This window comes from Bicyclus anynana, chromosome Z (genome assembly GCF_947172395.1).
Source record: "Bicyclus anynana chromosome Z, ilBicAnyn1.1, whole genome shotgun sequence".
Taxonomy (NCBI): Eukaryota; Metazoa; Arthropoda; class Insecta; order Lepidoptera; family Nymphalidae; genus Bicyclus; species Bicyclus anynana.
Genome location: NC_069110.1, coordinates 14,105,126 through 14,120,614, shown reverse-complemented (window position 1 = coordinate 14,120,614; position 15,489 = coordinate 14,105,126). Strand labels below are relative to the sequence as shown.

The window sequence follows — 15,489 nt, the reverse complement described above, 5'->3', positions numbered from 1 at the left end:
CTGCATTTCGGTCTCATTTCAAATTCTTATTAAACAAGCAGGGCCTTACATATTACGTACTTGTACCCATCTATGATAATTCTATTTACGAATAAAACCTCCTTCGTTTTATAGAGGTCATTATTTTAGTATAATTAAACTATTTACGAATTAAACCTTTTTCGTCTTATTGTAAGCTAGTCAAAAACTTGTAACAGAGAAAAATTAAAAAATCAAAATTACTTTAGCCCCTAGAGGCTGAAATGCTTTTTAGCCCCGCTGTGGAGTGGTAATATGACAGTGTTTTTAAGCAAGAGTAGTGAAAATATATTTTAAGGATAACTGGCTATACGCATTTTTTTTAAATGGTCAGGTCAATGTTACAATGAGAGTACACCAATTTTCTCGCGGCCGAAGTTGCGGGCGTGCGCTAGTTGGCTATACATTTAAAAGTCGATAACTCACTTTGCTATACCAATATGAACACGAATTTTGGAAGCGCAGGTCGGAAGGCAAGCGCTGCTATAAATTGCCGTGTAGGTTATTGTGCGCAGGTAATATGTGATGTGATATTATGTTACGGACCCTGACCTTAATGCCATGAACGCAATAAAATGTACATTACCTTTAAGTATCGTACATACATTGATTTTCAAGACACAAAAGTAGAAGGTTAAATCAACGCGTATTGTTGTGGGCCGGGGTGGCGTGTAGCGATGAATGAAAAACCCACAACTGATGCACTTCACTTCCACGCACGCACGATTTCATACCTGCGCAGTCTTCCCCGTCGCCCGCATATCATGGGAGTGTAATCAACAAACTTGCCAGACTATAACCTAACCTTAAATTCCATGTGGGCAAAGTCGCGGACGACCTCTAAATTATTTCGTTTAAAGAAGAAAGTAGACCATACCCAGTAGTGTGCACAAGGTTTTTAACTAGGGTAGGCAATACGTAGGTTTGCGCGGTGTTCTTATGGCGTTAAAATTACTTTGTTCAGAGCATACTGCACTAGTTTCTACACGTGCAGCCTGTGGGCCAATTACTCTCAAAAATCTTTTATTACAATACAATACCCATCAGCACCCTGAATGCGTCAGGGTGCTGATGGGGTTGCTCCGCTTTTGTAACGCATCGGGGATGTTCGCGGATGCGCGTGTTGACTGTTTTTACGCCACAATGCGCAAACGTTGTGGATCCTTGGTGCGTAGGGTGAGGGGCGGCACCAACAGCATTATTGCAAGCTTGCAAGCAGGTTGGAATGTAAATATGTGAATTACTGCTGTTCCATGTCAAATGGATTGGAGCGGCAGTGACACGCATAGTACGAGTACGATTTATTTAATAGAATAAGTTTGCAATAGTATAGTAATTTATAAGTTGTGTTAGTAACTTACTAACTTACAATCTATTTTTACTAACATAACTACGAGCCTATTGAAGCTTGAAATAAAGTATTATTATTATTATTCACACATGTATAATTTTTACAATATGGAATATGAATTTCATCTATGAATTTCATGCCACTGACCAACTACTGGATTGTTTCCGTGAATCTTTTAAATCTATACTAATATTATAAAGCTGAAGAGCTTGTTTGTTTGTTTGTTTGTTTGTTTGTTTGTTTGTTTGTTTGTTTGTTTGTTTGTTTGTTTGTTTGTTTGTTTGTTTGTTTGATTGATTGATTGAACGCGCTAATCTCGGGAACTACTGGTCCGATTTGAAAAATACTTTCAGTGTTAGATAGCCCATTTATCGAGGAAGGCTATAGGCTATATATTATCCCCGCATTCCTACGGGAACGGGAACCACGCGGGTGAAACCGCGCGGCATCTGCTAGTGTTATTATATATATACTAAGCATGCAGGTAGTAAGACAAGACGTAGTAAGTATACCAGTAAGTACCACTCAACACTCAATAAACTTTATAAAAAAAAAAACGTAATGTATTGATGGTGAAGTGGCGATGTTTTTACAGCCGATTCCTTTTTACGATGATGGAATCTATCTCCCACAGAATATAAGACATTAGACATTTTTATGAGCGACTAGAGTTATGATATAGTGACGCAGCGCATGGAGAGCTACTTGATAGATTTACTAGCTCGTTTCAATGTATATTTATATGTGAACGTAACGCCAACCAGCATCGGAGTAGTGTAGTGGGTCAAAGCTACATATCACCCTGCGATCCGATTAGCGTAAGTGTTTTCGAATCACTTCTTTTTGGTTTGAGTTAAACTGAGATTTTCTTTTCTTATTAATTTTGTAACTTATTTTATAACACATTCGCTCGTAAAGTAACGATTTTTTCACCAATTTCAATATCGTAATGTATCTCATTATGCACACGTGCCGTAATGTAATATAAAACCTATATCATCCGTCTATTAACGAACGGTACTTTTTTAAATCTCTCAACATTTTATGAACAAAATTAACTTTGTGAGATAAAATATAATAAAAAAACATTTCATTTTTTAATTCCAATAATTTTGACAATAAATGTCAACCATTTATCTGTATCAAAAACACAAAAATATTAATTAACTTTATTAGTAGGTAATACTGGCTGTTTTTGATGCATTAGTCTAAAAAAAAAACAAACACTGGATTGCGCACTTCGTTATCTGTGCAAAAATGACATGCGTATCAAAATGTCATCATAAAAAAAACAGGCAAAGATGCAAATTCATTTTCAGAAAGTGTGTTTAAAATGTTGACAAAGAAGTGAAAAAAATATGAAAATATTTATCACTACCATAATAAAATTATTATTATTAACCGATCATACCAGAGTATTAAGATAATTCTCTGGTATGCAGGTTTCCTCACGATGTTTTCCTTCACCGATTGTGACACGTGATATTTAATTTCTTAAAATGCACACAACTAAAAAGTTGGAGGTGCATGCCCCGGACCGGATTCGAACCCACACCCTCCGGAATCGAAGGCAGACGTCATATTCACTGGGCTATCACGGATCCTACTACTACAGATAATACTTACATAATATAATTATTTACTTCCACATTATGCACGTGAGATACAATAGAAGAGTTATTATATTTTTTATTTATTCGTATTAAATCATGATTATTTTTTATAAAAGGCATGAGAATAAAGATTATAAATTAAATGTAGTATAAGTTAATGGCGGTAAAACCTGCATACTATTGACCTTACCCCTCTCATTCTGAGAGGAGACTCGAGCTCAGCAGTGAGCCGACGAATATGGGTTGATATCGATCGATCGATCGATTAGTTAATTATAAATTAAATTCTGTCATTTATAGAATATATATAGTATTAAAATATTAAATAAATAAATAAGTATTAAAGTAGAATGAACTTTTAAATAATGCAAAATGAAAGGTTAGGAGCAAAATTTACTTGAACGCTAGAAAACCTGTTATGAAGACAGCCACGTAAATAATAGATTACCTACGTAATATCAAGTTACGTGGATAACAAAATTGTAAGAACTTTTTAGTTCGTCAGCGGAGAATCGTGACCAGCATGTTAGTAATAAACAGATAAACACACTTTAACTTGCCGCCATATGCGCTGAATATAGAAACAAAGACAATCGATAAGTGTTTATTACCCGACTGCAAGAAGGGTTATGTTTTTCGTGCGTATCTTGTATGTATGTTTGTATGTATGTATGTAATATTCTTTATTACCTCATATCTTCCAAATCGCTGGACGGATTTACGTAATTAAGATATCGTTAGATTTGTCTTAGATAGGTGAAATTAAAAAAAAAACCAACAAGACGACTGTGATACACTATAGACTAGAAGTGAAAAAAAATTTTTTTTTTTTACTATTGCAACATGGGTATCAAAATCAAGGGCTTTTTGTGAGAAAATCAAAATGGTATATCATGGCCATGTTAAAAAAAACTACAATTAGAAAAACGTTATTTATTAAGAGTCCATACATAATACGCGAGGCGGATGACTATAAGGTGCGAGGTTTATGAAGTGAAGTTATAAAACACCTAAGATATACTAAACTAAATATATTGATTATAAAAATCCGACAAGTGCGAGTCAGACTCACCCACCGAGGGTTCCGTAGATCTTTCTGTATATTTACTTAACCACGGTTGGATGTAGGTATACATTATCGTACTTTGTAACATGTAACAGGTTTTGGCTGGTGGGAGGCTTCGACCGTGGCTAGTTACCACCCTACCGACAAAGACGTATCGCCAAGCGACTTAGCGTTCTGGTACGATGTCGTGTAGAAACCGAAAAGGGGTGTGGATTTTCATCCTCCCCCTAACAAGTTCCAGCCCGCTTCCATCTTAGACTGCATCATCACTTACCATCAGGTGAGATTGTAGTCAAGGGTTAACTTGTAAAGAATATAAAAAAGGTACGGCTCAGATGTAGTCTGCTGGGTTTTTTCATAACCATAATACGTCTTACGGAAAATAAAACTCGTTATAAAGTACTACTTCATTGAGAATAGTAGGCGGCATATAACTGTGCGCATTAACTCATTTTCGGATGTTTTGCGACCATAGAAGCATACATATAGAACCATAGAACCACCCTACTAATATTATTTATCCTACTAATAAACGCGAAAGTTTGTATGGATGTTTGTTCACTCTTTAACACCGCTACTATTGAAGCGATTTGGCCGAAATTTGAAATTAAAATAGATTATACTCTGGCTAGCTATAGTTGAAGAGTTTTTTCGTTTATTTGAACGCTAATATCAGGAACTACTGTTCCGATTTAAAAAAATCTTTCAGTGTTAGATAGCCCATTTATCGAGGAAGGCTATAGGCTATATTTTCTCTGTATTCCTACGCGAACGGGAACAACGCGGGTGAAACCGCGCGACCTCAGCTAGTAAAACATATAGGCTATAAAAACTAAATTCCACAACAAAGTCGCAAGCGTCCGCTAGTAGTAACATAGACCAAAGGTAAAAGATAATAGCCTAATCTAGGCTCGATTATTAAAAATTAATAGCCTAATCTAGCTCGTTTATTTCAAAATAGGCTGACAATTTGTTCTTTTTTTGAATTTGAGTGCGATACGAGTCCATACGTACTGGTTATTAGTCTATGTTAAATTCATTAAAGATCACTATAAGATGTTATTGATAATGACCGTTAACCTTTCCAAGGCACGGGGTTATTATATCACCAACTTTTTAACTCAGGGCTGAGAATATTAACTGAGAATCTCTTAGAAGAAGATGAACTTAATTATAGCTCGAATAGCCATAGATCAAAGATTAACGCAGGTGTGACTCCATAGTTTTTATTTAGTATGTAAGTCCGACAAGTATCAAACGGAGTCAAGGTTTTCTTTTTAGTTACGTAGTGATAAGGAAAAAGCGACAAATTAATGTGGGTACCAACTCATACACAGCATATACTGAAATGTGATTCCACGACGAAAACCTTGACTGTGTGAAACAGTTTGTTTACTATTGTTGTTAGTGCCTAACGTAATGCATAAATACAAGTTATCTTTTCAAAATACACTGGTTCCTTTTATTGATAAAGATAAAGGTAAACGATTCTAATTTTTTTTTTCTCTATAAATTAGCCCTTGACTACAATCTCATCTGATTGTAAGTGATGATGCAGTCTAAGATGAAAGCGGTCTAACTTGTTAGGAGAAGGATGAAAATCCACACCCCTTTCGGTTCCTACACGGCATCGTACCGGAACGCTAAATCGCTTGGCGGTACTTCTTTGCCGGTAGGGTGGTAACTAGCCAAGGCCGAAGCCTCCCACCACCCAGACCTGAATTAAGAAATTCTCAATCTGCCCAGCCGGGAATCGAACCCAGGACCTCCGTTTTGTAAATCCACCGCGCATACCACTGCGCCACGGAGGCCGTCAACGTCTATACTAATATTATAAAGCGGAAGAGATTGTTTGTTTGTTTGATTGAACGTGCTAATCTCAGGAACTACTGGTCCGATTTGAAAAATACTTGGTAGATAGCCTATTTATCGTAGAAAACTATAGAGGATAAAATAGGTGATGAAAGTTTGTATGTAACTTTGTCAATTTTAAACCGATTTAGCTGAAATTTGGAATAGAAATATACTTTACTCTGGATTAACACATAGGCCTGAAAAATCCATGGTTCCCGTAGGATTTGTGAAAAACTAAATTTCACGCGGACGAAGTCGCTGGCGTGCACTAGTCCGCTGTTATTATACGACTGCAAGAAGGGGTCTGTTTTTTGCGCGTATCTTGTATGTAAATGTCTTTATTGCCTCCCTCATAATTATCTTCCAAACCACTGAGCGGATTTACATAATTAAGATATATTAGATTCGACTTGATAACCGAAGTGTTCTTAAATAGGTGAAATTAAAATAAACCAACTCGATGACAATGAGACGCAATAGACTCGGACAAATTCAAGGGCTCATCATGAGTACCTATTTTAAAATGTTAAATCATTGTTACCTACTTACTTTCTACAATTCTGGACCGGGATTGTTCTTTTCCCTTTCAGTTTATATATTTTATGCAATAGGGTCTTTTTATTTATTTAATTATTTACACGTTTTAATTTGTGGTGGTCAAAAATTGGTTGCTAAATTTTAACCGCTTTCATAATAGCGATAGAGCTTGACGCTTCAAGCGGACGGATTATTTCCTCAAGAGGATCATCTTCAATGTTTAGTAATACTAAAACTTTGGATAAAGTCACTTGTTTATTTTGAAATCTAATATAGTCTTTGTGCAGCATTTATAAGCAAAATAGCAGACCCCGCGTGATTTCACCTGCGTGGTTCCCGTGCCCATAGGAATACGGAAATAATATATATCCTTCCTCGATAAATGGACTATTTAACCACCAGTAATTCCTGAGATTAGCACGTTCAACCAAACAAACAAACAAACTCTTAAGCTTTATAATATTAGTATAGATGAAATGACGAGGTTCTGACAACTAAAAAAGGAGGTACATCAATTTTGTATTGGCTAGAATTGTCATTTTTTTGGTATCAGATAGGAACAACGACGTTAGGAAATGTCTAATGAACGATACGAAATGTCTTTGTTCCCAGCTTGGGCTTGGACTACGAAGATAATTATGACTTAGTAGATAATATGAAAATAAAATTCCCTACAAAAAGCCTATAACCTGGAGTGGACGTCCATCGGCTATTGTGATGATGATGCATGATGATGATGATATAGCAATGCGACAACACCGACGATGGAAGCTGGTAACACACCGGTAAAATTAATAGATAATTATTAATTATGAACTGTGAATGAGGTGAGAAAGCCACAATTAAAAGGAATTGCTTTTTCCGTTGACTGAGAACAACGTTTTCAATTACAAGTTCGCAAACAATTCGCTGAAAAAATAACTTTCAAAGTACCGACTTTCTGTCACTACAAAGTGCAAAATTATTAGCTTTATGTGTATAAAAACGGAAATGTATGATATTCTATCATTGTATAAAATTATATTATATATCTATTCCTATTAAAGTATAGTAAGAAATAGTAGTCTGAGATGGATATGACGTCAGGTGGCGCGACTTGTTTCCGTAAAGAGTGGAGATTTAGAGAGGGGTAGAGATTGGTTGGCGGGAACGACTTGCGATATAACGCCAGTCGTACAAGTCGGCTTCAATGTGCTCGTAGCTTTCGAGCCGTCCACATTTCCTGTCGAGTGGTTCTTTATGGGTTGCTTGGGATAGGCGGGGTGAGAGACTTGAGTGGAAAAGGGGAGTGTTTGTTAATTGTCAAAGACGTCTTTAACCCTACACACAACGTTCACAAGTGCGTGACTCCACACAAGGTCATTCTCTGCAATTCTATTATTTTGGTTACAATTTGATTTATTAATTAAGTTGTCCTAACAAATGTTATGAACATAACCTTTGTTCGACATTGGTTTTCTTTTTTTTTGTAATCTTTCTGAGTCTGCTAAAAGTATTATATATTTTATATTCCTAGGAAATGAATGTAATCCCAAAAATAATAAGTAAATATGTGTAAAATAAATAATTATATAGCAATGGATACTCGGAAATAGCGGAGCGAGGGAATAGTATTGCATCATTTGAATTTGAATATAATCTAACCTAACCAAATTTTCCGAACTAAAATTCTATTCCGAAGTATAATTCTAATTCAGTCTAACAACGGGTTTGAAAGCATTAGTTTTATATATTTCATAGATATATCGAAATTTTATACAACTCCTAGGAATCGTAAACAGGAGAGGGCCCTTTTTCAGTACGATACAGAAATGAAAAATGTACTAAAAATCTTGCATATTTAACTGGATTACTCCATTATAATCTTAAAGATTTCTTATTTCTTTTTCTCTCCTATTTTTTTCTTAGAAAATTGGCCTCATGAGTTCTCTATAATCATCCTAATTTATGGTCAATTTTCAGCCCTATTTCATATGCATAATTTGTGCCCGAGCTATTGTATTGATAATGGATTCTCCTTTCTCAGAATATATGTGTATAATATCTTTGAAATAATATATCATAATTTATTTTAATAGAGTTTGGCTTATGAAAGTAGGGACTGAAATCGCTCGCCAAATTTAAAAAATCATCTACGGAAATTAAAAAAACATGCGTTATCTAAATTTGTTTAAATTATTTTTTTGTTTGTAAATACATTACTACCTATAATTATTAAACTCAGTTATTCCAATATTTGCAATATAATTTTGAGAATTTACTCCGTTTTTTTTTTTAATTTGGCGGGCGATTTCAGTCTAGCTAATTTAATTAGTCAAACATAGTATTCCTGTTTTTAACCATGATGTGACCGTATTGTAAGTATGTATCTAATTATGTAAAAAAATGTATGTAATTTATGATTCTTTAATTCTTTGGCACGCTCTACAGTTTAAACTACTTGATAAGAATAGAACTCGTAATTACGATTAAAAAAGAATAACTGGCTAGCACAAAACTATTGAAGCCAGTAAGCATTAGAGCAGTTTCCTTTTATGAAAATGTCATTAAGAGGATTTTCATGAATACTTTCAGTAATTGGGGGTTAGAAGGAAGGCAATCTTTGAACGATTGTTTTTTCTACAACCTGTTATTTCGAATCAAAAAATAAAGAAAGACTTACGAAGTGCCAAATATTCAAGGGAAAAATGAAAGCCTAATTATATAATTTATTATATATGCGGCCGCGTGGCGCAGTGGGTAGTGACCCTGCTTTCTGCATCCACGGCCGTGGGTTCGATTCCCACAACTGGAAAATATTTGTGTGATGAACATGGGTGTTTTCCAGTGTCTGTGTGTATTTATACTTTATATAAGTATTTATATGTAGTATATAATTGTATATTAATATTATAATATCAACTATCTTAGCACCCATAACACAAGCTACTCTGTATGCTTACTTTGGGGCTAGATAGTGATGTGTATTGTTTAAGTATATTTATTTATATTTATTTATTTATTTATTTATAATAACTAGCGGCACCGGTCAAGCTTCGCTTTGACTCATTCCCTGCCCCTATCTATTCTACTCCCGACCTACACATAGTCTACCTAACCCTACCCCCTGCCCTACCCCTACCCTACCTACTCTTGATTGGTTATCGAAGTGCTGGTTCATCAGTCTGGCTGTCCAACGCACCACCATTCATGACAGACATGATTTGTTTTTTTTTTCTTTACAAGTTAGCCCTTGACTACAATCTCACCTGATGGTAAGTGATGATGCAGTCTAAGATGGAAGCGGGCTAACTTGTTGTAAAAATCCACACTGCTTTCATTTTCTACACGACATCGTACCGGAACGCTAAATTGCTTGGCGGTACGTCTTTGTCGGTAGGGTGGTAACTAGCCACGGCCAAAGCCTCCCACCAGCAAGACCTGGACCAATTAAGAAAACCCAGCCGGGGATCGAACCCAGGACCTCCGTCTTGTAAATCCACCACGCATACCACTGCGCCACGGAGGCCGTCGTAAAAGTAGGTAAAAGTTTCGAGTAGCTTAATTTTCCTACTGTATTATTTCCAAAACAAAAGTAATAAAAACTAGCGCCTATAATAAACAATAACAGAATATTTGATTCTTTACAGTAAGTAAATTATAAGATGATCATAAATATTCCACTTCTAAAGTCCTCTAACCAGATGAAAAAGGTTTCAAAGAAATTATTAAAAGGAAATGGAGAAAAATATACAAACAGCAAAGGAAGAAATTCAAGGAAATGTTTTCTCAGGAAATTGTTACGGCATTAGGTACTTATGATAGCAATTGTTTAGTTGAGGCATTGAGCCTTTGTCAGGTCATGTATGCTATCAAAAGATGATTTTCAATGAGAAGAAATTGCACATATTGTGTGTCACGTTATTTTTCCATTTTTTTTTAAATATATACTAGCCGATGCCGCGCGGTTTCACCCGCGTGGTTCCTGTTCCCGTAGTAATACGGTGATAATATATATCCTATAGCATTCTTCAATAAATGGGCTATCTAACACTGAAAGAACTATTCAAATAGGACCAGTAGTTCCTGAGATTTGCGCGTTCAAACAAACAAACAAACTCTTCAGCTTTATAATATTAGTATAGGTCTAGTAGGTAGTAACGTCGGTACTCGGACATGCTAAATAAACTGTTTAACTTTATAATCAAAACATCCTTACAATCATCATTCAACCGATATCCGGTTCACTGCTGAGCTCGAGTCATCTCAGAATGAAAGGGGTTAGGCCAATAGTCTATCAAGTAGGCCCAATGCGGATTGACACACTCACACGTTTCCTAAAGAAATTTTGCACAGGTTCGAATCCGGTCCGGGGCATGCTATTCACAGAAACTAAAAGAAATAAGATAAAATAATTTTATTGGTAATTATTGATTATTATATTAATTTAGCAAAATATTTATAGAGCAGTGATAGCCTAGTGGATATGACCTCTGCCTCCGATTCCGGAGGGTGTGGGTTCGAATCCGGTCCCGGGCATGCACCTCCAACTTTTCAGTTGTGTGCATTTTAAGAAATTAAATATCACGTGTCTCAATCGGTGAAGGAAAACATCGTGAGGAAACCTGCATACCAGAGAATTATCTTCATTCTCTGCGTGTGTGAAGTCTGCCAATCCGCATTGGGCCAGCGTGGTGGACTATTGGCCTAACCCCTCTCATTCTGAGAGGAGACTCGAGCTCAGCAGTGAGCCGAATATGGGTTGATGACGACGACGACGATATTAATTTACGTAATGGTTGTTAGTAAATTTTGAAATACAAATTATGAAAAAAGTTTGTATATTCGGCTGTCAAGGAGACACGTGACGTTTGTTTATTTATGAGTTTCACCGGCTTCACCACGTTGTTTGGTAAGACTCACGATAACATTTCGTAAAACAACGCCTCTTATAAATACTGAATAATATATATAATAATAATAAGATACCTATCTAATGGACCAGGCACCACCTACTTCGCAAATTCGAAAATATCTTAAAAGAGAAAAAAACGATGGGCTTTTATAGTTCAGCCCAGAATATGAACATTGAAATAACGAGACTATGAAATATAGGAGCCGTGATAGCCCAGTGGATATGACCTCTGCCTCCGATTCCGGAGGTTCGAATCCGGTCCGGGGCATGCACCTCCAATTTTTCAGTTGTGTGCATTTTAAGAAATTAAATATCACGTGAAGGAAAATTCGTGAGGAAACCTGCATACACATTGCATGCATATTTTAGAAATATGCGAACGAGTATCGATATTGAATTCGTTTTCAGGAAAAGATTAATCTTGATAACATGCATATTAAACGTCCATATTAAATAATACGTACGACCGAGTGAATTGCGGTCTGGGAGATATTAAATAATTTTATATATTTATACGTCTACTGGCTCGCCGTACAAAGTAAATTATTAACCGCCTTGAAAAAAGAAGATTTTTCCAGTTCTACTGTAACTACGTAATTTACCTATAAAGTCAAAGTTAAAATTCAATTATTTTAATTAGGCTTAGTTTACAAGCACTTTCAAAACGTCATGGTGATAATAATTAGTCTAAAACATAAAATTAAAGATAAGAGGGTTCCAAACGCGACTTGGTCCGAGAGAGCCCACAACAAACGCAAATTTAATTCATCATTATTTAACAATATTTAATTACGCAGACAGTTTCTTTTCTCTAAAGACTTTTTCGCCTAGATATAAATATGCTACTTTATGTCCGATTTTATTACTTTACTTTTTTTTCTGATTGTGGAAGTGCCGTAGGCTCCATAATGGGACCTCAGCGGCGTCACCGGAATTTGAGCGAGCGCAGAAGCATCGCCAGATGGGGTCTAAAGGCAAAAGCCTTTAACTTTTCGCGATAAATGGGCTATCTAACACTGAAAGAATTTTTCAAACCGGACCAGTAGTTACTGAGATTACCAAACATACAAACAAACAAACTCTTCAGCTTTATAGTATTAGTATAGATATTAGGTCTCAAACCTCATTATTCTTAGTCCCATAGAATATCCGTTTAATCAATAGCGCGATTAACAAATAATTTATTTATAATTATTTTACTGACAAATCATTTACCGCATTTTTTAACGTGACTAATGTGTCCCTTTCCTGTACAATTAAACGATAAGCTGGAAGTTCAAAGTTGATAGGACAATAATAAAACGGTTATTTTCGTCGGAATTACTCAGTCATACCTACTCGCTATATACAGAAGACACGACGAAAGTCCCACGGTATGAACCCACGATGCAGTTTGGCGAAGATATGGTGGTGATTGACTCTCTAACGATCATCTATATATGTATAAAAATCAATGCGACTTTTCGTTGTAATTTTATAACTCAAGATCGGGCTCACCTATCAAAACCAAATGTTTAGGCTTTGTTCGGACTATTTAGTGGATGGTTTATGTGAAGTTTGCACAAAATCGGTCGAGCGGTTCTTCATTTATCACATTTTTTGTAACAAATGAATTTAGGGGTAGGGTGTAGGGGTAGGGTCGGGGTAGGGTAGGGATAAGGAAGAAGTGCACATATCATATACATATATTAATGATATTAATTTCACTCAATGGTCTTGTAGCATAAAGCTTCGACCAAGATTAAGCTTGACTTGCGTATTGTGAGGAGCTCAAAAGCCCTTCAACGGGCCGGATTTTGTATAAATTTTGAAGTTAAAAAACGTAGAAGAAAGAAAATTTCAGCACTGAATAACCTGACCGAGGATTCGAACCTAGGATCTCTAGAACCGAAGCCACAATGGAGTGCTTTACTGTTAAGCGGGGGTTTTGTTATTTTCTTTTGTTTCGAATGAATAAATATACTTAGAGAGTTTTATAGACACCCTTAACAGGTATATTAGTAGTCACAAAGCAGACAAAACAATCTTCTGAGCATTTTTTATGATACTATTAGAGTTATTTATATTCTTAGTAGGTAAGTAAAAACTCAAACAACCACGTTGTAGATAAACTATCATAATAATTCATAATTATTATTTTTGCACTCGTAAACGTATTCCATCGGTTGCTTGACCACTCAAATGTCCCGCAGCGGGAGGGTTAATATTTTTTATAAATTTTTAATAGTGTTCTGTATTTTATATTTATGATATTAACATTGTTAGAAATTTAAAAACAAGAATTAATAAATATATATTAAAAAAATTATTAATAAAATATATATATAACGGATGAAACTCGATATAAAAAATCTAAGATTTATTGTTGAACAGTTACAGTACATGCAATGGATGGAAAAATTGTTAATATATGCATAGCGGAATGAAAAATCGCGACGAAGGATTATTCTTCACTTATTTTTCTAACTTGTAATATACATAATATCACATCTATTTAAATTAACTATCATTAACTACTTAGCATGGTATATATCTATTTATTTTAAACAACCGACTCCCCGCGGTTTCACTCGCATAGTTACCATAGAGTATATAAAAAATACTCTATGATACTCGCCGATAACGTAGCTTTCTATTGATGAAAGAATTTTTAAAATCAATCTAATAGTTTTGGAGCCAACATGAAATTCATAACGAAGAAAAAAAACAAATCTTACCTGTTTATTTTTATAGGATGTTTGCCGATTACATACTTGGTTTATATTTAATTTATAAATTATTTCTACGCTAATTATTGATACGATATCTACTTTAGAATTACTTATAATCACACGCAAGGGAAGCAAGGCATAGCCGAAGCCTTTCACCAGAAAATTTTATACCTAAATTGACCCGAAAGGGAATTCGAACCTGTAGTTTTCGCTTTTCCGAATGCAACGTCTAAACAATTGTGCCCTATAAGGACATAAATAAAATTTCATTGCCATATTTGTAAATACACTTTTAAAATGTCTTCAACTGTCACAAAAACTTGAACAAAAACACTTCTATTGTTACTTTCAATAAGTCATTTAAAGGCGATTACGCTATTTTCAAACTTTTTGCAAGCAAAATTAACTTTTACAACTTTACCTGAGCGCAACTTCGCCAGAGAGAGAACTTACGAAACAAATTCCGTTTCCACATTCACTGTTACATTTAACATCCAAGAGACACGTATTTAAACATAATATAATGAAAATAATTTGGCGCTCACCGTGAAAACAATAAATCTATTTAAATGTTAATTGCGTTAGAGACAAATTTAAAAAAACAAAACAAGAATTAAATATAAAAACATGTTATGTGTTTTTCGCGTCGCAGAGCAATAATAATAAAGTTGGTGACTTACCTCATGAAGACGGGATCTGTGGATCTGGGTGAGATGAGACGCGTTTACACTCGAGTTCGACGCGTGTCAGTGTCGCGTATTGTCGGCTGTACGGCTTTCGGATCACCTGATGCCGTGGCCGCGGTTGCTCGATCGCGGTAAGACTGAATCGCGCGGTCGCCTCTCCTACACTTTTATATACATTTCCCCTACTGCCCCGTACATTTCTTGCCCCGGCAACCCTAATCATTTCCCATTGATTGATTATTATTATCAATTAGTGAACTTTTAAACAATAGTAATGAAATTAAATGTATCTGGCTTCTATTATGGAACTCGTGAAACGTGATTACGAAAAAAAGCAGGTGTTACTTTTCGGACGTTCGATGATTTAAATAACTGATTTATATCATCATCATTATCAACATATATTTGGCTCACTGCTGAGCTCGAGTCTCTTCTCCAGAATAAGAAGGGTTAGACCAATAGTCCACCACGCTGGTCCAATGCGAATTGGCAGTTTTCACACACAGATAGTTGAGAAAATTCTCAGGTATGCAGGTTTCCTTACAATGTTTTCCTTCACCGTCTTCTAACTGATTTATATACTAAATAAAAATCTAAACTATATTGTAGGTAATAACTAATTTAACAATTAGTAAATTAAATTATGTAAGTAACAATTTTCCGCGAAACCCCGACGAACTGAAGCGACAATGTCTCCTAGCCCTGGTAAAAAATCCTCTATTACGTTGGACTTTCAAAAGAGCATTATCTAAAGATCAA

General features: G+C 35.4%; 1 protein-coding gene across 2 annotated transcripts in view; it reads right to left on the bottom strand.

Annotated features, from left to right (window-relative positions):
* The window catches only part of LOC112047825 (neprilysin-2), a 95,663-nt gene extending 80,781 nt beyond the window's left edge, over positions 1–14,882 (bottom strand). For both annotated transcript variants that reach the window (XM_024085084.2, XM_024085085.2), the window contains exon 1: positions 14,725–14,882. In XM_024085084.2, coding sequence (XP_023940852.1) covers positions 14,725–14,729 — 5 coding nt within the window. In that variant the 5' untranslated portion in view covers positions 14,730–14,882. The remainder of the gene's footprint in view (positions 1–14,724) is intronic.
* Positions 14,883–15,489: the final 607 nt, after the last annotated feature.